This window comes from Lathamus discolor, chromosome 2 (assembly GCF_037157495.1).
Source record: "Lathamus discolor isolate bLatDis1 chromosome 2, bLatDis1.hap1, whole genome shotgun sequence".
Lineage (NCBI taxonomy): Eukaryota > Metazoa > Chordata > Aves > Psittaciformes > Psittacidae > Lathamus > Lathamus discolor.
Window position 1 is genome coordinate 159,993,030 of NC_088885.1, and position 21,163 is coordinate 160,014,192.

The 21,163-nt window shown below is 53.5% G+C and overlaps 5 protein-coding genes across 5 annotated transcripts; 4 read left to right on the forward strand and 1 right to left on the reverse strand.

The window, feature by feature from the left end:
* Positions 1-343: 343 nt before the first annotated feature.
* Positions 344-712, reverse strand: LOC136009481 (feather beta keratin-like). Its single transcript, XM_065669472.1, has one exon. The coding sequence runs from the start codon at positions 653-655 to the stop codon at positions 344-346; it is 312 nt and encodes a 103-aa protein (XP_065525544.1). The 5' UTR covers positions 656-712.
* A 4,212-nt stretch (positions 713-4,924) lies between these two features.
* Positions 4,925-5,257, forward strand: LOC136009482 (feather keratin 1-like). The gene has a single exon (XM_065669473.1). It carries the CDS (start codon positions 4,946-4,948, stop codon positions 5,255-5,257), a length of 312 nt encoding a protein of 103 aa, XP_065525545.1. The 5' UTR covers positions 4,925-4,945.
* Positions 5,258-9,381: 4,124 nt separating this feature from the next.
* LOC136009483 (feather beta keratin-like) lies at positions 9,382-9,696 on the forward strand. The gene has a single exon (XM_065669474.1). The coding sequence runs from the start codon at positions 9,382-9,384 to the stop codon at positions 9,694-9,696; it is 315 nt and encodes a 104-aa protein (XP_065525546.1).
* A 6,736-nt stretch (positions 9,697-16,432) lies between these two features.
* Positions 16,433-16,768, forward strand: LOC136009484 (feather keratin 1-like). The gene has a single exon (XM_065669475.1). The coding sequence runs from the start codon at positions 16,433-16,435 to the stop codon at positions 16,766-16,768; it is 336 nt and encodes a 111-aa protein (XP_065525547.1).
* Positions 16,769-19,766: 2,998 nt separating this feature from the next.
* On the forward strand, positions 19,767-20,156 carry LOC136009485 (feather keratin 1-like). The gene has a single exon (XM_065669476.1). It carries the CDS (start codon positions 19,821-19,823, stop codon positions 20,154-20,156), a length of 336 nt encoding a protein of 111 aa, XP_065525548.1. The 5' UTR covers positions 19,767-19,820.
* Positions 20,157-21,163: the final 1,007 nt, after the last annotated feature.

A 21,163-nucleotide genomic window follows, 5' to 3' on the forward strand; every position in this document is an offset into this window, starting at 1 on the left:
TAGGTATTGCCGGGGCCCTGAGATCTTTGTGCCCCACAGTGTGAATGTCACAGGGTTGGTACCTGGTGGGTTTGGCGTGTGAGAAGGTGTCTGCAGGAGAGTGGGGTGAACATAGCAGAAGGAGCAATGCAGAGAAGGAAGTTGGAGAAAAGGACAATGCTCAAGGGCCTTGCTTCCAGACAGCTCAAGCTGGGCACTTTCCCTGCTTGATTTCATTGTTCCTTGAGAGGAGGAGGTGTAGATGTTGAGTCCATGGAGTAGCATTGGCCCAAAGGTTTGTCCTTAGTCCAAGCTTTTGTTTCCATGGTGTGTGTGGTTGGTGTCATGGTACTGTCAAGGGCGCTTAGCAGATGTAACCTCTTCCTCCGCTGTAGCAGCCCAGGCCCCCGTAGCCGTAGCCAAGGCCGTAGCCGAAGCCCCCAGAGGAGACGGGCACTCCCTGGGCGCTGAGGACGTTGCCCACGGCAGCGGATGAGGAGGATCCGACGGCGGTGCTCTGGGGGAAGGAGCTGAGGATGGGTCCTGGCAGGGTGACCAGCACGGCGGGAGGCTGGATGACGACGCGGGAGTCCTCGCACTGCCTGACACAGGGCTCGTTGCAGCTGTTGGCCAGTGGGGTCGGTCCGCAGGGGCTGCAGCGGTCATAGCAGGCCATGTCTGTGGTGTGGAGGGGCCCTGGCACGGGACAGGAGACAAGAGAATGGAGGAGAGGAGAGGAGAGGAGAGGAGAGGAGAGGAGAGGAGAGGAGAGGAGAGGAGAGGAGAGGAGAGGAGAGGAGAGGAGAGGAGAGGAGAGGAGAGGAGAGGAGAGGAGAGGAGAGGAGAGGAGAGGAGAGGAGAGGAGAGGAGAGGAGAGGGTGTGGGGAGAGCAGAGGGCGTGGGGGTGCGAGGGGCGGTGGTGCAGGAGGGCGAGGCAGTGGGGAGGCTGGTGTGGGGCTGTGGGGCTGGGGAGGCTTGAGGGGTGCTGAGGCTGGGGCAGAGCGTGCTGGAAGAGCCAGGGCAGGGGGGCAGGAGCAGAGGGCAAGGGGCTTGAGGCTCACCTTGTTGAGCGCGCAGGAGAAGGCGTCAGCAGAGGCGAGTGAGGGACAGAGGCGCTGGGCCGGCTTTTATGCTGGTCCCCGAGGGGCGGGACAGCCTTTGCGCGTAGCAGCATTTGTCAGCAAGCAGCTGGTGCGTGCCACAGCCTGGCAAGTCATGAGCTGGGGCTTTTTTTCCTTCCCACAACGCTCCCTTTGCGTGTCCTCTGTTGAGAACGTGTCCATCCGGCCCTGGCGGCAGCTTTTAAGTGCAAGTATTGAAGGCCAGAAGCTTGTTTCTTGTGGCACCTTTTTGGCCAGGCAGTAAACACGACCAAAGTGTTAGAGAGGTGGGGTGTCCTCAGTGAGGTTATCCCATGGTGCTCATGTGCTGTGGTTTGCAGGTGCATTGTGAAGAATGGGTGCCATTTCCTCAGAGACCTGTCACGTCAGTCTGTGCTTTGGAGCTGTGCTGGCCGTGGGGAGCTACCCCTTCCATCGTATTCGATTCCTCCCCGCCTTGTTGCCTGGTCGTTAATCCTGATTTCAGCCCTTGGTTGAATTCTGTGCATGTCCTGGTGCCCTTTGTGGTTGTAAGGCTGTCCCTGGGAGAGTGCATTTATGTGGACAGGTTTTGGTAGCCGTGGGTCTGCTGTGGTGCTGCAGCACCTCTTCACTGAGAAGCCCATCAATGACCCACGCAGGAGGTCTCCTGAGCACCATCCTCCCTGCTGCAGAATCTCTGGACCACCTCTGCAGGGGACCCAAAGCCAACATTCCTCAGCTCTGATGTCACAGAGAAAGCCCCCAGTGTGAGGTCACAATCCTCCTCACCTTGGCTCAGCACTGCCCTACATAGAGCACTGGAGACAGGTGCAGGACCAAGCTTGTGACCCAGTTCTGCTGCAAAGATGGGGCTCCATGAGTGGAGCTTGGCTGGGCATCAAGTGCTCAAGGAGCTGCTCTATCACTCCGCTTCCTTGAGAGGGGAGAGAAGAATAAGATGAAAGTCTCCTGAATCGGGATAAGAACATGGAGATCACTCACTGCTTTCCAGTGGCAGCAAAACAGACTTCATATGGGGAAATACACTTATTAAAATCAAAAGTCACAGGAGAATTAGGAGAACTTGAAACAAATCCTAGCACACACTCCCCCAACTTCTCCCTTCTTCCAGGTTCATCTTGCCTCCTACATTACTTACTCCCATTCCCAAAACAGTACAGAGGGATGGGAAGGGGAATTGTGGTCAGTTCACTCCACATTGTCTCTGCCACTCCACCCTCCTCACACTCTTCACCTGCTCCATTCTGGGGCCCCTTCCACAGAAACAGCCCTCCAAGAACTTAGGTGAATCCTTCCCGCATTCTCTATGGGACTTGGAGAAAGCTTCAGGCACCTTCTCACGGGAGACACCACAGCACCATAATGGCTAACAAAAACATTCCACATAAAAGCACTCACCCAGCGAACACTTTACAAGCACAAAGGCCACCAAGACAACCACAGAGCACATCCACAGGGAAAGGACGGGCCAAAAGACAGGCTTAGAGACCTGGCAGCAAGGCAGAGAGGGACCGGATGCGATGGGAGGGGCAGGACCCTCACGGCCAGCACAGCTCCAAAGCTCAGAGCAGTGTAACAATGCTGTGAGGATATGGGACCCCCTCTTCACAATTCCTCTTGCCTCAATAACGGTCTCCTCCATCCCAGCCTCTGATGCCTCCTCTCCCTTTCTTCTACCAAGGCTCTTCCAACTTCACGCAGCACTAAGTCAGGTATCAGAAGGTCATCCAGGTAAGTGGAAAAAGGCCATAAGTCTTCTCCTGGGACGTATGCTACCACCAGCATCAAAGACAGGCTCCTGGGTGGCCTCCACAATGTGACACAGTAGCTTGAGGCACCAAATGGCTCAAACATTCTTGAACATGACTACGTTCCCCTGAACATGCCTCTGATGAAGTTGCCCCGGTCCCATGGGCACTTCTGGCTGGGGTCCCAAGACCACCCATACAGGGACTAATGGACCCTTAATGCTTTGCTGCAAGGACCATGGATAACCCCATACAGTGTACCCAGATCACAACCCTCGTTGCTCTGGGTTGCTCCTCTAACCCCAGTTTGGGTCCTTGTTGCATTGACCTCCTGGGTGCACGGTCCCTATTCTGTTCACATCACAGTCTGCAGGCTATGGTATCGTCTTGCTATGGGGTCCATAAATGATGCCTTTGGGCCTATCTTGGACACAGGCTCCTCATCACTATGCATTCCAACAGTGCAGGGGGTCTCCAGAACAACCATCCTCCCTACTGCTGTGCCTCTGGACCACCTCTGCAGGGGACCCAAGTCATCATCCCTCTGCTCTGAGGTCACAGAGAAAGGCCCCACTATGAGGTCACAATCCTCCTCACAGTGGCACAATGAGGCCAGGTACAAGGCAATGGGGATGAGGTGCAGGAGCAAGCCTGTCACCCTGTTCTCCTGTGAAGATGGGGCTCTGTGGTGGGTTCACCTTGGCTGGGCACCAAGTGCTCACTGAGCCCCTGCATCACTCCTCTTCCTCAACAGCTTTAGGGGGAGAAGAATAAGACTGAAGCCTCCAGAGTCATGATAAGAAAATGGAGATCACTCACCAGTTTCCAGTGGCAGCAAAACAGACTTCATATGGGGAAATTCATGTAACAAAATCAGGGTAGAGAAATAAGAAAATAATCAACTCTTAAAACACTTTCTCCCAAGGCCTCCTTTCTTCAAGGATCCAGTTCAGTCCCAAAGTACTTACAACTTTGACCAAAGTGGCACAGGCAAGAGGGGAATGGGACCTGTGGTCAGCACAACACACCTTGTCTCTGTCAACCCTTCCTCTTCACACTCTTAACTTCTTCATTGTGGGGTCACTATAATGGTAAAGAGGCCTCCATTACTTTACCCAACATAGGTCCTTCCCACATGCTCTATTGGACATGGAGAAAGCTTCTGGCATTTTCTCACAGAAGGCACCACAGCAGACCCACGGCTACCAAAACCTGTCCACATAAATGCACTCTCCCAGGGACAGCCTTACAACCACAAAGGGCACCAGGACATGCACAGAATTCAACCAAGGGCTGAAATCAGGATTAACGACCAGGCAACAAGGCGGGGAGGAATCGAATACGATGGAAGGGGTAGCTCCCCACGGCCAGCACAGCTCCAAAGCACAGACTGACGTGACAGGTCTCTGAGGAAATGGCACCCATTCTTCACAATGCACCTGCAAACCACAGCACATGAGCACCATGGGATAACCTCACTGAGGACACCCCACCTCTCTAACACTTTGGTCGTGTTTACTGCCTGGCCAAAAAGGTGCCACAAGAAACAAGCTTCTGGCCTTCAATACTTGCACTTAAAAGCTGCCACCAGAACCGGATGGACACGTCCTCAACAGAGGACATGCAACTAGATGATCCTTTGAGGTCCCTTCCAACCCTTGGGATTCTGTGATTCTGTGATTCTGTTGTGGGAAGGAAAAAAAGCCCCAGCTCATGACTTGCCAGGCTGTGGCACGCACCAGCTGCTTGCTGGCAAATGCTGCCATGCGCAAAGGCTGTCCCGCCCCTCGGGGACCAGCATAAAAGCCGGCCCAGCGCCTCTGTCCCTCACTCGCCTCTGCTGACGCCTTCTCCTGCGCGCTCAACAAGGTGAGCCTCAAGCCCCTTGCCCTCTGCTCCTGCCCCCCTGCCCCGGCTCTTCCAGCACGCTCTGCCCCAGCCTCAGCACCCCTCAAGCCTCCCCAGCACCACAGCCCCACAGCCCCACACCAGCCTCCCCACTGCCTCGCCCTCCTGCACCACCGCCCCTCGCACCCCCACGCCCTCCGCTCTCCCCACACCCTCTCCTCTCCTCTCCTCTCCTGTCCCCTGCCAGGGCCCCTCCACACCACAGACATGGCCTGCTCCGACCTCTGCCGCCCCTGCGGACCCACCCCGCTGGCCAACAGCTGCAACGAGCCCTGTGTCAGGCAGTGCGAGGACTCCCGCGTCGTCATCCAGCCTTCCACCGTGCTGGTCACCCTGCCAGGACCCATCCTCAGCTCCTTCCCCCAGAGCACCGCCGTCGGATCCTCCTCATCCGCTGCCGTGGGCAACGTCCTCAGTGCCCAGGGAGTGCCCGTCTCCTCTGGAGGCTTCGGCTACGGCCTTGGCTACGGCTACGGGGGCCTGGGCTGCTACGGCGGAGGAAGAGGTTACATCTGCTAAGCGCCCTTGACAGCACCATGACACCAACCACACACACCATGGAAACAAAAGCATGGACTAAGGACAAACCTTTGGGCCAATGCTACTCCATGGACTCAACATGTACACTTCCTCCTCTCAAGGAACAATGAAATCAAGCAGGGAAATGCCCAGCTTGAGCTGTCTGGAAACAAGGCCCTTGAGCATTGTCCTCTTCTCCAACTTCCTTTTCTGCATTGCTCCTTCTGCTATGTTCACCCCACTCTCCTGCAAACACCTTCTCACACGCCAAACCCACCAGGTACCAACCCTGTGACATTCACACTGTGGGGCACAAAGATCTCAGGGCCCCGGCAATACCTACTACATACAATGTCACATTGCTGCCCCACTTCACCTCTCACTGGTTCCCTTCCACTTGGCGCTCCTGCCTTTTCCCTGTGTTTATATTCAATAAACTTCTCCTGCATCCCAGCCTCAGGCCTTTCCTCTTCATTTCTTCCCAAGGACTCATCCAACCTCACCCGCCACAATCACTGGGCTCAACAGGCCATAGGGGTGATCAAAATAGAACCATGAGACCTCTCTTTGGAACTCTAGCACCAGCAACACCACCCACTGGCACTCTGGGGACTTCCAGCCCATCACTTCAGCTCTTTGCCTACCCAAAAAAAGCACTGATGCCCTTCCACCTGTGACACAAGCTCCTCGTGTCTGCTGGCCTACCTCTGCCTGGATGCCTGGTGCCCAGCCTTCAATTCCACCTCTCTCTGTTTCAGAGACAGGGTTCTTGTGTGGCACCGTATCTAACGCTTTGCACAAGGAAAAATAATGGCACTCACTCTTCCTATACCCACCAATGCTCTAACACCATCGCAGGAAGACACAAAACTTGTTAGGCATGATTTACCCTCTGTGAAGCCATGGTGTCTGTCAGTGATCACCTTTGTCTTTTCCGTGTGCCTTGGCATAGTTTCCAGGACAAACTGCTCCATGATCTCTCCTGTCACAGAGGTGACATTGACCGGCCTTGAATTAACCTGGGTCTTCACTTGGACAACTGGACCTCACTTGGACTATTGTGTACAGTTCTGGTGTCCACAACAGAAAAACAACATCGAACAAGTCCAGAGGAGGCCCACGAGGATGACCAGGGGACTGGAGCAGACCCCGTGTGAGCACAGGCTGAGAACACTGGGGCTGTTCAGCCTGGAGAAGAGAAGCTACATGGTGACCTCAGAGCAGCTTCCAGTGTCTCAATGGGGCTACAAGGATGCTGGAGAGGGACACTTCATCAGAGACTGTGGTGATAGGACAAGGGTTAATGGGCTAAATCTTATACAGGGGAAGTTTTGATTGGATACAAGGAAGAAATTCTTTACTGTGAGGGTGGTGAGGCACTGGAATGGGTTGCCCAGGGAAGCTGGAATGCTCCATCCCTGGGGGTGTTCAAGGCCAGGCTGGAAGGAGCCTTGGGTGACATGGTCTAGCGTGAGGTGCCCCAGCCCAGGGCAGGGGGGTTGGAAGTTGATGATCTTAAAGGCCTTTGCTACCCCAACTATTCTATCATTCTACGATTAATATCCCCCTTTTTAATAATGAAGCTATCACCTGCCAACTTGCAGCCTGAGGACTTGATCATATTGGCCAGGTTCTTGATGAGGCTGCTGAACATGCTGGCCCCATGTCCATGTCCTACATGACTTGAGACTTGCCTCCAGCTGGACTTTGTGCCACTCATCACAAGCCTCTGGGCTCAGCCCTTCAGCCACTTGGCACTGCACCGCACTGGCCCCACATACAAAAGGTATTTTGTCAGCTTGTCAATGGGCATGCAAGGGGTGAAAGGGCCAAAGACTTTATAAAGACAAGCGAGGTAAACACCAGCCAAGGCTTTCTCCTCATCCACAATAACGGGCACTTCCTCGCAGGGGAGACAGAGTTTGAGCAAGCACGATTTACCATTTGCAAGTATATGCTGAGGACTTCACATCAACTTCTCATCATTCCTGGCATTTGCAGTCCTTGCTGGGAAGATTTCCAACATCACCTTCCAGGGAAACACGAGCAGACTCAACAGCCCCTATTTGTCCAATTCTTTCTTCCTATTCTTCATTCTTCTTCAAAAGAAGAGGCCATTCAGCATTTCTAGTTCTCAGGAACCACTTTGTTGCTGCACTGACCTTTGGGCTGCAAGGTCCCCATTCCACCCACATCACAGTTCACAGGACATGGTCTCAGCTTGCTACGGGGTCCTCAAATGAAGCCTTGGATGATCCTCACACCACCAGCCTCTCTTCACTGCACAGTCCAACAGTGACCCATGCAGGGGGTCTCCTGACCACCACCTTCACTGCTGTGGAGTCTCTGCACCACCTCTGCAGGAGACCCCAACTCACCATCGCTCTGCTCTGAGGTCACACAGAAAACCCCACAGAAAACCCCCAGTATGAGGTCACAATGCTCCTCACCCTTGCTCAAAAAGGCCCTGCGTGGGGCACTGGGGGCCAAGTGCAAGACCAAGCCTGTAACCCAGCCCTGCAGTGAAGATGGGGCTCTGTGGAGTGTGGACTTCGGCTGGGCACCAAGTAGTCACTGAGCTGCTCTATCATGCCCCTTCCTCAGGTAGGAGAAGAATATGACAAAAGCCTCTGGAGTTGAGATCAGTACATAGAGATCACTCACAGCTTTCCACTGGAAGCAAAACAGACTTGGCTCGGGGAAATTAATTTAGTTTATCAAAACCAAAAATCAGATTAGAGTTATGAGAAATAAAACCAAATCTAGAAACACCTTCCCCAACCCTTCTTCCAGGTTCACCTTCCCTCACGAATTACATATTCCCTTTCCCAAAGCAGCACATGGGGATGAGGAATGGCGGTTGTAGTCAGTTCAACACACATTGTTGCTAATCCTCTCTGTTCCTCATACTCTACTCATCCTCCATCCTGAGGTCCCTTCCAATACAAACAACCCTTCCCGAATTTACCAGGCGTGGGTTCTTCCAACAGAATCTATGAGACATGGAGGAAGCTTCTTGCATCTTCTAACAGAAGCCACCACGGCAGCTGCATTTACCAAAACCTTCCCACATAGATTCAGAGAATCATAGAATAGTTAGCGCTGGAAAGGACCTTAAGATCATCCAGTTCCAACCCCCCTGCCATGGGCAGGAATATCTCACACTAAACCGTACCACCCAAGGCTTCGTCCAACCTGGCCTTGAACATGGCCAGGGATGGAGCATGCACAACGTCCCTGGGCAATCCATTCCAGTGCCTCAGTACCCTAACGGTAAACATAAACCCACTACAACAAGTACAATCTTACAAACATAAATAGACAGCAAGATACCCATAGAGCTCATCCTACAGGAAAGACAGGCTTAAAGACAGGCTCAGCAACGTGGTAGCAAGGTGGGGAAGAACCAAATACAATGGAAACGGCAAGCCCACATAGCCAGCAGAGCTCCAAGGGCCAGAGCAGCCTGAGGTCTGCAAGCACATAGGGCACCCGGTTCACAGTGCACCCACAAACCACAGCACACGAGTGCCATGGGCTGACATCATGGACGACACCCCACCACTTCAATGCTTTCCTTGCATGATCTGCCGAGTGTCCTGATACATGCCATCAAAACCAAGCATTTAGCCTTTAATATTTGCAATTAAAAGCTGCCGCCAGGGCCGGATGGACTCGACATCAACAGAGGAAATGCAAAGGGAGCGTTGTGGGAAGGAAAACAGGCCCCAGCTCATGACTTGCCAGGCTGTGGCACGCACCAGCTGCTTGCTGACAAATGCTGCCCTGCGCAAAGGCTGTCCCGGCCCTCAGGGACCAGCATAAAAGCTGGCCCAGCGCCTCTGTCCCTCACTCGCCTCTGCTGACGCCTTCTCCTGCGCGCTCAACAAGGTGAGCCTCAAGCCCCTTGCCCTCTGCTCCTGCCCCCCTGCCCCGGCTCTTCCAGCACGCTCTGCCCCAGCCTCAGCACCCCTCAAGCCTCCCCAGCACCACAGCCCCACACCAGCCTCCCCACTGCCTCGCCCTCCTGCACCACCGCCCCTCGCACCCCCACGCCCTCCGCTCTCCCCACACCCTCTCCTCTCCTCTCCTGTCCCCTGCCAGGGCCCCTCCACACCACAGACATGGCCTGCTACGACCGCTGCAGCCCCTGCGGACCCACCCCGCTGGCCAACAGCTGCAACGAGCCCTGTGTCAGGCAGTGCGAGGACTCCCGCGTCGTCATCCAGCCTTCCACCGTGCTGGTCACCCTGCCAGGACCCATCCTCAGCTCCTTCCCCCAGAGCACCGCCGTCGGATCCTCCTCATCCGCTGCCGTGGGCAACGTCCTCAGCGCCCAGGGAGTGCCCGTCTCCTCTGGGGGCTTCGGCTACGGCCTGGGCTACGGCTACGGGGGCCTGGGCTGCTATGGCAGAGGAAGAGGATACAACATCTGCTAAGGGCTCTCGACAGCACCCTGACAACCAGCAACAACACCCTGGAAGCCATGCAAAGGACTGAGGATGCACATCCAGACTCTTCCTCACACACGTATCTGCTGTCCACAGGTTCTCCTTTCAAGGAATCTAGAAAAGAAGCAGGGCACAGCACCGGCCCGTTCTGCCTGGTAACATGCCCTGGGGACCTCCTCCTGTTCTCTCACCTCCTTCTCTGCATCAACCATCTGCTATGTCCAGTACTCTCTGGCACAACCAGCATCTCACAAGCTAAGGAAGATTCAGGGGACCTTTCTTGGGCTGCTCCCAGTTCAGGGCAGGAAGACCTCAGTGCTCGGACAGAATCTACTGCAAAGAGAAAGCCTCAGATGATGGTCACCCTACTCGCACCTCAGACCAGCTCTCTACCACTTTATGCTTTTACATTTTCACTTTTTTGTCATAATAAAGTTCTTAAGCATCCAAGCCTTTGTCGCATCCTCTCCTTTTCTTCTACCGAGACTCTTCCAACTTCACGCAGCACAAAGCCAGGGCTCAACAGGACATCAGGCTGAGTGAACAAGGGCCACAAAGTTTTTCCAAGTAAATATGCAACCACAACCTGCAACAGAACAGACTGACACATGGAAGCCTTCCAGAACGTGACACAAGCCCATTACTGTCACAAAGAACGCATTGAACAGAGCAGTGCTCCCCTGTGCACAACTCTTACGGAGTCACCCCAGGCTCATGTGGCCATTCGGGTGGGTTCCTGGGGCCAACCACACAGGAACTCATGGCCCTGTCACTGACTGCTGCGAGGACCATGGGCACATGGACAATACCATGCAGGGTGCCCAGGTCACCACCTTCCTGCTCTGGGAGGCTCCTCTCACCCAGGCGTGTGCTCCTGTTGCACTGACCTTCTGGCTGCATTTTCCCCATTCCACCCATGTCAGAGTCCCCAGGTCATGATCTCACCTTGCTATGGGGTCCACAAATGATGCCTTGGCAGAATGCTTAGGTGGCCGCCAGCCCCTTTTCACTGCAGGCTCCAACAATGCAGAAGGTCTCTGGATCAACCATCTTCCCTTCGGCTGTATTTCTGAAACACCTCTGCAAGGGATCCCAAGCCAACATCCCTCTGCTCCGACGTCACACAGAAAGTCCCCAGTGTGAGGTCACAATCCTCATCACCTTGGCTCAGCAAGGCCCTGCATGGGGCACTTGGAACAAGGTGCAGGAACAGAATCCACAGAATCACAGAATCCCAAGGGTTGGAAGGGACCTAAAAAGATCATCTAGTCCAACCCCCCTGCAAGAGCAGGGTAACCTACAGTACATCACACAGGAACTTGTCCAGGCGGGCCTTGAATATCTCCAGTGTAGGAGACTCCACAACCCCCCTGGGCAACCTGTTCCAGTGCTCTGTCACTCTTACAGTAAAGAAGTTCTTCCTGATGTTAACGTGGAACTTCCTATGTTCCAGTTTACACCCATTGCCCCTTGTCCTATCACTGGATATCACTGAAAAAAGCCTAGCTCCATCATCCTGACACCTACCCTTCACATATTTGTAAACATTGATGAGGTCACCCCTCAGTCTCCTCTTTTGCAAGCTAAAGAGACCCAGCTCCCTCAGCCTCTCCTCATAAGGGAGATGTTCCACTCCCTTAATCATCTTTGTGGCTCTGCGCTGGACTCCTTCAAGCAATTCCCTGTCCTTCTTGAACAGAGGGGCCCAGAACTGGACGCAATATTCCAGATGCGGCCTCACCAAGGCTGAGTAGAGGGGGAGGAGAACCTCTCTTGACCTACTAACCACTCCCTTTCTAATGCACCCTAAGATGCCATTTGCCTTCTTGGCCACAAGAGCACATTGCTGGCTCATGGTCATCCTCCTATCCACCAGGACCCCCAGGTCCCTTTCCCCTTCACTACTTTCCAGCAGGTCAACCCCCAACCTGTACTGGTACATGGGGTTGTTCTTCCCCAGATGCAAGACTCTACACTTGCCCTTGTTAAATTTCATCAAGTTTCTCCCCGCCCAACTCTCCAGCCTGTCCAGGTCTCGCTGAATGGCAGCACAGTCCTCTGGTGTGTCAGCCACTCCTCCCAGTTTTGTGTCATCAGCAAACTTGCTGAGGGTGCACTCAGTTCCCTCATCCAGGTCACTGATGAAAATATTAAACAGCACCGGTCCCAGCACCGACCCCTGAGGAACTCCACTAGTCACAGACCTCCAGCTAGATTCTGCGCCATTGACCACAACTCTCTGCCTTCTTCCTTTCAACCAGTTCTCGATCCACCTCACTACTTGATCGTCAAGCCCACACTTCCTTAGCTTATCTATGAGGATGCTGTGGGAGACAGTATCAAATGCCTTACTGAAATCAAGAAAAACTACATCTACCGCTCTACCATCATCCCTCCACCTAGTCACTTCCTCATAGAAGGCTATAAGGTTGGTCATACATGACTTCCCCCTCATAAAACCATGTTGGCTGTTCTTAATGACCCCCTCATCCTTGATATGCCTAGTGATGGAGTCAAGAATAAGTTGTTCCATCACCTTTCCAGGGATGGAGGTAAGGCTGACCGGTCTATAATTACCCGGGTCCTCCTTCTTGCCTTTCTTATAGATTGGTGTGACCTTTGCCATCCGCCAATCCTCAGGCACCTCGCCCATTTCCCACGACTTACCAAAGATGATGGAAAGTGGCCTAGCAATGACCTCCGCCAGCTCCCTCAGCACCCGTGGGTGCATTCCATCCGGACCCATCGATTTACAGATGTCCAGTTTGCATAGCTGATCCCTAACCCAATCCTCATCTACCAAAGCAAACTCCTCCTTTGTCCTGACTCCTTCTGGGGCTATAGAAATCCGGGGCCCTCAGGGAGAGTCTGCAGGAGTAAAGACAGAGGCAAAGAAGGCATTCAGCACCTCTGCCTTCCTTATATCCTCTGTCTCCAGGGTACCCACTTCGTTCAGCAGTGGGCCTATATTGCCTCTTGTTTTAGTTTTATTTGCTATGTATTTGAAGAAGCCCTTTCTATTGTCTTTAACCCGACTAGCAAGATTGAGTTCCAAGGAGGCCTTAGCTGTCCTAATTGCCTCCCTACATCCTCTAACAACTGTCCTATATTCCTCCCAAGCGGCCAGCCCCTCCTTCCATAATCCATAGATTCTCCTTTTCCACTTGAGTTTGCCCAGCAGCTCCTTGTTTAACCACGCCGGTCTCCTAGATCCCTTACTTGACTTCCTACTCATTGGGACGCTCCGATCCTGAGCTTGTAAGAAGCGGTCCTTGAATGCTAACCAACTATCTTGAGCCCCTTTACCGCCTAGTACACTTTCCCATGAGACTTCCCTTAGCAGTTGACTGAAGAGGCCAAAGTTGGCCCTTCGGAAATCCAGAACTGTGGCTTTGCTAGGTATTCTATTCCTCCCACACAGGATCCTAAACTCCACCATCTCATGGTCACTGCAGCCAAGGCTGCCATTGACCGTCACCACTTCGACCAAACCCTCCTTGTTGGCGAGTACTAAATCTAGCAGCGCTGCTCCCCTAGTTGGTACGTCCACCATTTGCATTAAGAAATTATCATCAATGCACTCGAGGAACCTCCTAGACTGTGAATGACTGGCTGTGTGAGTCTTCCAGCAAATATCGGGGTAATTAAAGTCCCCCACGACGACTAAGGCATGTAGTCGCGAGGCTACTTCCAGTTGCCTGTAGAAAGCCTCATCAACTCCTTCGTCCTGATCAGGAGGTCTGTAATAGACCCCCACAACTGTATCACCCGTGCCAGTCAGCCCCTTGATTCGTACCCACAGACATTCCACTTGCTCCTCATCCGACCCCGGACAGAACTCAATACATTCTAGTTGCTCTCTCACGTAAAGAGCAACTCCACCACCTCGCTTCGCTGACCTATCTTTCCTAAAAAGGACATAGCCATCCATGACCACATTCCAGTCATGTGAACTGTCCCACCATGTCTCTGTAATCGCCACTAGATCATAACCTTTAGCCCGCACACAGACTTCTAACTCCTCCTGTTTATTCCCCATGCTGCGTGCATTGGTGTACAGGCATTTCAGGGAGCCAGTCCTAGTACCCTTTTTCCCCTGCGGGACAGGGTCTAAAGAGCTATCCTTTCCCACAAGTGAAACAAGAGATTGATAGTCCTCCTTAGCCCGCCATCCTTCAATCCCTAGCATGTTCCTCTTGGGCTTGTCCCCAACAGGCCCAGTTAAATCCCCTCCCCCCTTCATAACTAGTTTAAAGCCCTGTCAATAAGCCCTGCTAACTCCTGCCCCAAAACCCTTTTTTTTCTCTGGGACTGGTGTATCCCGCCTGTCACCAGCAAACCAGGTGTCCCATACAGCAGCCCGTGACTGAAAAACCCAAACCCCTGCCTTTGGCACCAGTCACGTAGCCATACATTAACCTGCAGAGTCTTCTTATATATCCCTTCACCCTCGCTTGCAACAGGTGTGGAGGCAAACACCACTTGCGCTCCAGACCCTTTAACCAGCCGTCCCAGGGCCCTGTAGTCTCTCTTCATTGCCCTTACGTTCCTCGTAATAATTTCGTCACTGCCAACCTGAAAAACCAGCAGCGGGTAGTAGTCAGACGGCTGCACCAGTTCAGAGAGCTTCCTTTTAACATCTCTAATCCGAGCCCCAGGCAGGCAGCAGACCTCCCTGTGGGGTGGATCCGGTCGACAAATGGGCCCTTCTGTTCCCCTCAGAAGGGAGTCACCCACCACAATTACTCTTCTTTTCTTCTTGGTTGGGGAAGTTCTGAGGCATGTGGGTGAGTGACTAGCCCTGGGTGCCTCACTAGATAGATTTGCCTCACCATCTCCATTCACCTGGCCCTGAATTTCCAAGACCTCGTACCTGTTATTCAAGGGCAACTGTGAGGTAGGAAGGGATTGTGAGGGTTTTCGCTTACTGTAACCCTGTTCTCCTGTGAAGATGGGGCTCTGAGCTGCTTTGACCTTCGCTGGGCACCAAGAGCTCACTGAGCGGCTCTATCACTCCTCTTCCTCAATTGGGTAGGGGGAGAAGATCCCACGTTCAGATAAGGACATGGAGATCACTCACCAGGTTCCAGTAGCAGCAAAACAGACTTAACTCAGGGAAATTAATTTATCAAAAGTCAGAGTAGAATTAAGAGAAATAAAACCAATTATTTAAAAACCTGCCCCCAACCTCTCCCTTCTTCAAGGTTCATCTTCCCTTCTAAATTACTGCTCCCTTGCAGAAAACAGCACAGAGAGATGGGAATGGGAATTGTCGTCAATTCACCCCACTTTATCTCTGCTCTTCCTTCCCTCTCACACTCTTCCCCTGCTCCATCATTGGTCCTCGTCCACAGGAAAAAGCCTTCCACAGACTTACGTGAGTCCTTCCCACAGCCTTTATCGGATATGGGGGACGCTTCTGCCATCTTCTCAGGAAAGACAACACAGCAGCCCAATGGCTACCAAAACATTACCACGTAAACCCACTACACCCAGGGACAACCTCCCAAGCACAAGGGCAGAAAGACACCCACAGAGCTCACCCAAAAGGGAAGGCCCAAAGCCATGCTTAGTGACCAGGCAGCAATACAGGGAGGGACCAAATGCAATGGAAGGGGCAGACCCTCACGCAACACTACTCCAAAGCCCAGGCAAACCTGAAATGAGTACGAGGACATGGGGGCCAGTCTTCACAAGGAACCCACAAACACCACCACATAAGTGCTAAGAGATGACATCACTGATGATACCCCACCTCTCCAACGCTTTGGTTGCACGTTCTGCCAAGTGTTATAAAATGCGCCATCAACACAAAACCTTTGGTCTCTAATACTTGAAAGCTGTCGCCATGGGCAAAATGGGTACAGCCCCGGTTTCTTGTTTCTTCATTGTATTTCATTGTGCGCTCAGGACATAGAGTTGCCAGAACAGAAGAGGTTGTCCTGTAAACCTAAGAAATGTAAATGCAGCCTAAGACTGGGCACAGGTCAGGCTGACCAGCCTTCAGTGTGCCATATCCACCCTCTTGATTTTCTCCCAAATACAAAGGGATGAGCTCTATTTCAGCCATCAGGAAGCACGGCAAGAAACCCACAAACCACAGCCAGGAGTGCCCAGGATGACATCACCGACGACACCCCCACCTCTCCAATGCTTTTGTTGCATGTTCTGCCAAATACCCTGACAGGCACCATCAACACCAAGCCTTTGGTCTCTAATACCTGAAAGCTGCCGCCAGGGCCAGAAGGACACGTCCTCAACAGGAGGACATGAACTTCCGGAATTCTTGGATGGAAAACACAGCCACAACTAATTGCTTGCAAGGCTCTGACATGCACCAACCGCTTGCACAAAAACGCTGCCGTGCACAAAGACTGCCTCAGCCCCCTCGGGCACTGCAGGACCAGCATAAAAGCCGGCCCAGCGCCTCTGTCCCTCACTCGCCTCTGCTGACGCCTTCTCCTGCGCGCTCAACAAGGTGAGCCTCAAGCCCCTTGCCCTCTGCTCCTGCCCCCCTGCCCCGGCTCTTCCAGCACGCTCTGCCCCAGCCTCAGCACCCCTCAAGCCTCCCCAGCACCACAGCCCCACAGCCCCACACCAGCCTCCCCACTGCCTCGCCCTCCTGCACCACCGCCCCTCGCACCCCCACGCCCTCCGCTCTCCCCACACCCTCTCCTCTCCTCTCCTCTCCTCTCCCCTGCCAGGGCCCCTCCACACCACAGACATGGCCTGCTCCGACCTCTGCCGCCCCTGCGGACCCACCCCGCTGGCCAACAGCTGCAACGAGCCCTGTGTCAGGCAGTGCGAGGACTCCCGCGTCGTCATCCAGCCTTCCACCGTGCTGGTCACCCTGCCAGGACCCATCCTCAGCTCCTTCCCCCAGAGCACCGCCGTCGGATCCTCCTCATCCGCTGCCGTGGGCAACGTCCTCAGCGCCCAGGGAGTGCCAGTCTCCTCTGGGGGCTTCGGCTACGGCCTTGGCTATGGCTTCGGAGGCCTTGGCTACGGCTTTATAGGCCTGGGCTGCTACGGCAGAGGAAGAGGATACAACATCTGCTAAGGGCTCTCGACAGCATCCTGACAACCAGCAACAACACCCTGGAAGCCATGCAAAGGACTGAGGATGCACATCCAGACTCTTCCTCACACACGTATCTGCTGTCCACAGGTTCTCCTTTCAAGGAATCTAGAAAAGAAGCAGGGCACAGCACCGGCCCATTCTGCCTGGTAACATGCCCTGTGGACCTTCTCCTGTTCTCTCACCTCCTTCTCTGCATCAACCATCTGCTATGTCCAGTACTCTCTGGCACAACCAGCATCTCACAAGCTAAGGAAGATTCAGGGGACCATTCTTGGGCTGCTCCCAGTTCAGGGCAAGAAGACCTCAGTGCTCGGACAGAATCTACTGCAAAGAGAAAGCCTCAGATGATGGTCACCCTACTCGCACCTCAGACCAGCTCTCTACCACTTTATGCTTTTACATTTCCACTTTTTTGTCATAATAAAGTTCTTATGCATCCAAGCCTTTGTTGCGTCCTCTCCTTTTCTTCTACTGAGACTCTTCCAACTTCACGCAGCACAAAGCCAGGGCTCAACAGGACATCAGGCTGAGTGAACAAGGGCCACAAAGTTTTTCCAAGTAAATATGCAACCACAGCCAGCAACAAAACAGACTGACACATGGAAGCCTTCCAGAACGTGACACAAGCCCATTACTGTGTGTCGTGGTTTGAACCCAACCACAAACCTCGTTTGCTCACTTCCCCCCCTTCTTGCCCTCACCCTGCTCCTGGAAGGACGGAGAGGAGAATCGAAAAGAATGCAACTCCCACGGGATGAGATAAGAACAGTTTAGTAACTAAGGTATAACACAGATCACTGCTGCTACCACCAATAATAACAATGATAAAGGAAATAACAAGAGGAAAGAATACAACAGCTCAACACCAGCCGACCAGTAACTCGCCCCCCTCCCGCCAGCCAAGCACCGACCGATACCTCGTCCAACCCTGCAGTCCCCAGCCCTTCCGGGTAACTCCCCGTTACATCCTGGGCATGACGTGCTGTGGTATGGAACACCTCTTTGGTCAGTTTGGGTCAAGTGTCCTGTCTCTGCTTCCTCCCGGCCTCTCCTCCTCCCTGGCAGAGCATGAGGCTCAGAAAGCCCTTGGCCAGACCAAACATTCGAGCAGCAACTGAAAACATCGGCGTTATCAGCACTGTTCCCAGGCCAAAAAATGAAAATATAGCACTGCACTAGCTACTAAGAAGGAGAAAAATAACTGCTACTGCTGAACCCAGGACAGCAACCATCAATGGCATGAAGTTTAAGGAGCACAAATGCTGGATTCTGTGCCTGCAATGGAGCGGTGCTGGACACAAGCACAGCCTGGGAGAGGAGTTCCTGGAGAGCAGCCCTGCAGAAAGGTGCCTGGGGTGCTGGCTGGCAGCAGGTTCAATAGGAGTCAGCAGTGTGCCCTGGCAGACAAGGGGGCAAACCGCATCCTGGGGTGCATGGGACTGTTCACTCAACTCTTGCTCTGATTTTGGCTACCCCAGCTTCTGGTGCGGCCTGAGGTATGCTGGGAGCGGCGCCATGAGATCAAAATGAGGCACCATTTAGGCAGAACATGTGGCAAGAAGGGGCTGTAGGGGCATTATGCAGCCAGTATCACCCGGAAATTGCTGTCTCCTGCGCATCACCTTTTGTCTGGCAGTTCACTCAGAAACCACTAAATTATGGAAAGGCATCGGACCAAACCTCCAATCTGAAAGGTACAAAACATCAGCTAACCCTAAGAACCTTTTGAAGCAGATCCAGCAGCACCTGGAATGCTGAGGCTTTCATGTTTCTAGGAGTGACACAAGTAACATCCAAACCATGACAGAGCAGGAAGAAGGAGCGCTCTTACCATTGGCACGTAATTATGTATTTTTGCTCATAAGGACACTATGAGAAGACTCAGATGTTGTAAGTTATGAGTTGTCTGCTGAAGAAGTGAGTTTACGTCTTAACCTACACTGGGCAAAAATGGGCACAGCCCCGGCTTCTTGTTTCTTCATTGTATTTCATTATGACCGCAGAACACAGAGCTGAAATAACTGAAGAGGTTGTCCTGTAAATCTGAGAAATGAAAACGGAGCCTAACAGTGGGCACAGATCAGGCTGACTCAAGACTCCAGTGTGCCAGACCCACCCTCTTGATTGTCTTATACATACAAAGGGATGAGCTCTATTTCAGCCATCAGGAAGCACTGCAGAAAATCATGATCTTTAAAGGATAAAACAGAGTGGCCTTGAAAGGACATCAGTTCAAGTGGTGTTCCAGGGTACAACATGGATACGTACGCCCAAACCCAAACCACTGCTTCATGTCTCACATCACCTGCTGGCTCCTCACAGCCAGCACAGCTCCAAAGTCCAGACCAGCCTGACCGAGCCGCAAGGACATGGGGCCCCCTCTTCACAACCTACCCACAAACCACAGCACAATAGCACCACAGGATGATATCACTGATGACACCCCCACCGCGCCAACGCTTTCATTGCATGATCTGCCGAGTGTCCTGAAACACGCCATCAAAACCAAGTATTTAGCCTTTAATATTTGCAATTAAAAGCTGCCGCCAGGGCCAAATGGACACGTCCTCAACAGAGGACATGCAAAGGGAGCGTTGTGGGAAGGAAAACAGGCCCCAGCTCATGACTTGCCAGGCTGTGGCACGCACCAGCTGCTTGCTGACAAATGCTGCCATGCGCAAAGGCTGTCCCGCAACTCGGGGACCAGCATAAAAGCCGGCCCAGCGCCTCTGTCCCTCACACGCCTCTGCTGACGCCTTCTCCTGCGCGCTCAACAAGGTGAGCCTCAAGCCCCTTGCCCTCTGCTCCTGCCCCCCTGCCCCGGCACTTCCAGCACGCTCTGCCCCAGCCTCAGCACCCCTCAAGCCTCCCCAGCACCACAGCCCCACAGCCCCACACCAGCCTCCCCACTGCCTCGCCCTCCTGCACCACCGCCCCTCGCACCCCCACGCCCTCCGCTCTCCCCACACCCTCTCCTCTCCTCCATTCTCCCCTCTCCTGTCCCCTGCCAGGACCCCTCCACACCACAGACATGGCCTGCTCCGACCTCTGCAGCCCCTGCGGACCCACCCCGCTGGCCAACAGCTGCAACGAGCCCTGTGTCAGGCAGTGCGAGGACTCCCGCGTCGTCATCCAGCCTTCCACCGTGCTGGTCACCCTGCCAGGACCCATCCTCAGCTCCTTCCCCCAGAGCACCGCCGTCGGATCCTCCTCTTCCGCTGCCGTGGGCAACGTCCTCAGCGCCCAGGGAGTGCCCGTCTCCTCTGGGGGCTTCGGCTACGGCCTTGGCTATGGCTACGGGGGCCTGGGCTACGGCTTCGGAGGCCTGGGCTGCTACGGCAGAGGAAGAGGATACAACATCTGCTAAGGGCCCTTGACAACATGCATGAAACCACTCACGTACTTTCAAGAAGCAAGGATATGGACTGAGGATGTTCTTCTGGGCTGGTTTTGATGTGTGGACCTGCCCACAACAGCTTCTGATCTTAAGCTACCAAGAGAGAGTCAGGGCTGGGGGCCAGCCCAGCCTGTTTGTTCCATAGTGCATGGACCCTCCTCTTTTCCCACTTCTTTCTCTGCATCACTCCTTTGGTGATGTTCTGCACTTTCTGCTGTGAAAAACATCTCAAGCGGCAAAAACCACTGGGGTGAACTTCATGGATCTGCTCCTTCTGCAAGGCAGAAAGACCTTGATACTCTGGCATAGTCTTCTGCAAGCAGAAGACCTTGGCAGATGGTCACTCTACTTGCACATCAGACCCTCTTCTTTCCAGTTGGGGCTTTTATCTTTTCACTCTTTTACCTCAATAAAGTTTTCCTGCATCCCAGCCTGAGAAGCCTCCTCTTCCTTTCTCTTACCAAGGCTCTTCCACCTACACCCATCAAAAGTCAGATCTCTACAGGCCACTAGGATTGGTGGAAAAGGGCCACCAGTCACCTCCTATGATAAATGCCAGGACAGCCAACAACAGCACAGAGTGGCAGGAGGAGGCCATTCAGAACATGACATATGCCCATCGCTGGCTCAAACAAATGATTTCAGGTGATAACACTCCCCTCTGCATACCTCAGATAACGTGTCCCATTGCGAGCAAACACTTGACTATTTCGGAGTAGCTAGAGTGTCCAGCTACAGCAGATTGTCTTAGACATGGACAGTTGGGTTTCAGTAGCTTCCACCTTGGAGATTTCACAACCTCTTCCACTCATTGACCTTCCTTACACTAAAAAAGGATTTCCTTCTTTGCCCATTGAATTTCACCTTTTTTCCCTTGTGCCCACAGCCTCTTGTCCTGCCACTGATCACAAGTCTCTGGGCCCAGCCCTTCAGCCACTTTGCAGTCCCCCTCCCTCGGCTCTTTCCCAACCCAAACT

Coding starts and splice junctions, on each gene's coding strand:
- LOC136009481 (XM_065669472.1), bottom strand. CDS start 655: ATGGCCTGCTATGACCGCTGCAGCCCCTGCGGACCGACCCCACTGGCC.
- LOC136009482 (XM_065669473.1), top strand. CDS start 4,946: ATGGCCTGCTCCGACCTCTGCCGCCCCTGCGGACCCACCCCGCTGGCC.
- LOC136009483 (XM_065669474.1), top strand. CDS start 9,382: ATGGCCTGCTACGACCGCTGCAGCCCCTGCGGACCCACCCCGCTGGCC.
- LOC136009484 (XM_065669475.1), top strand. CDS start 16,433: ATGGCCTGCTCCGACCTCTGCCGCCCCTGCGGACCCACCCCGCTGGCC.
- LOC136009485 (XM_065669476.1), top strand. CDS start 19,821: ATGGCCTGCTCCGACCTCTGCAGCCCCTGCGGACCCACCCCGCTGGCC.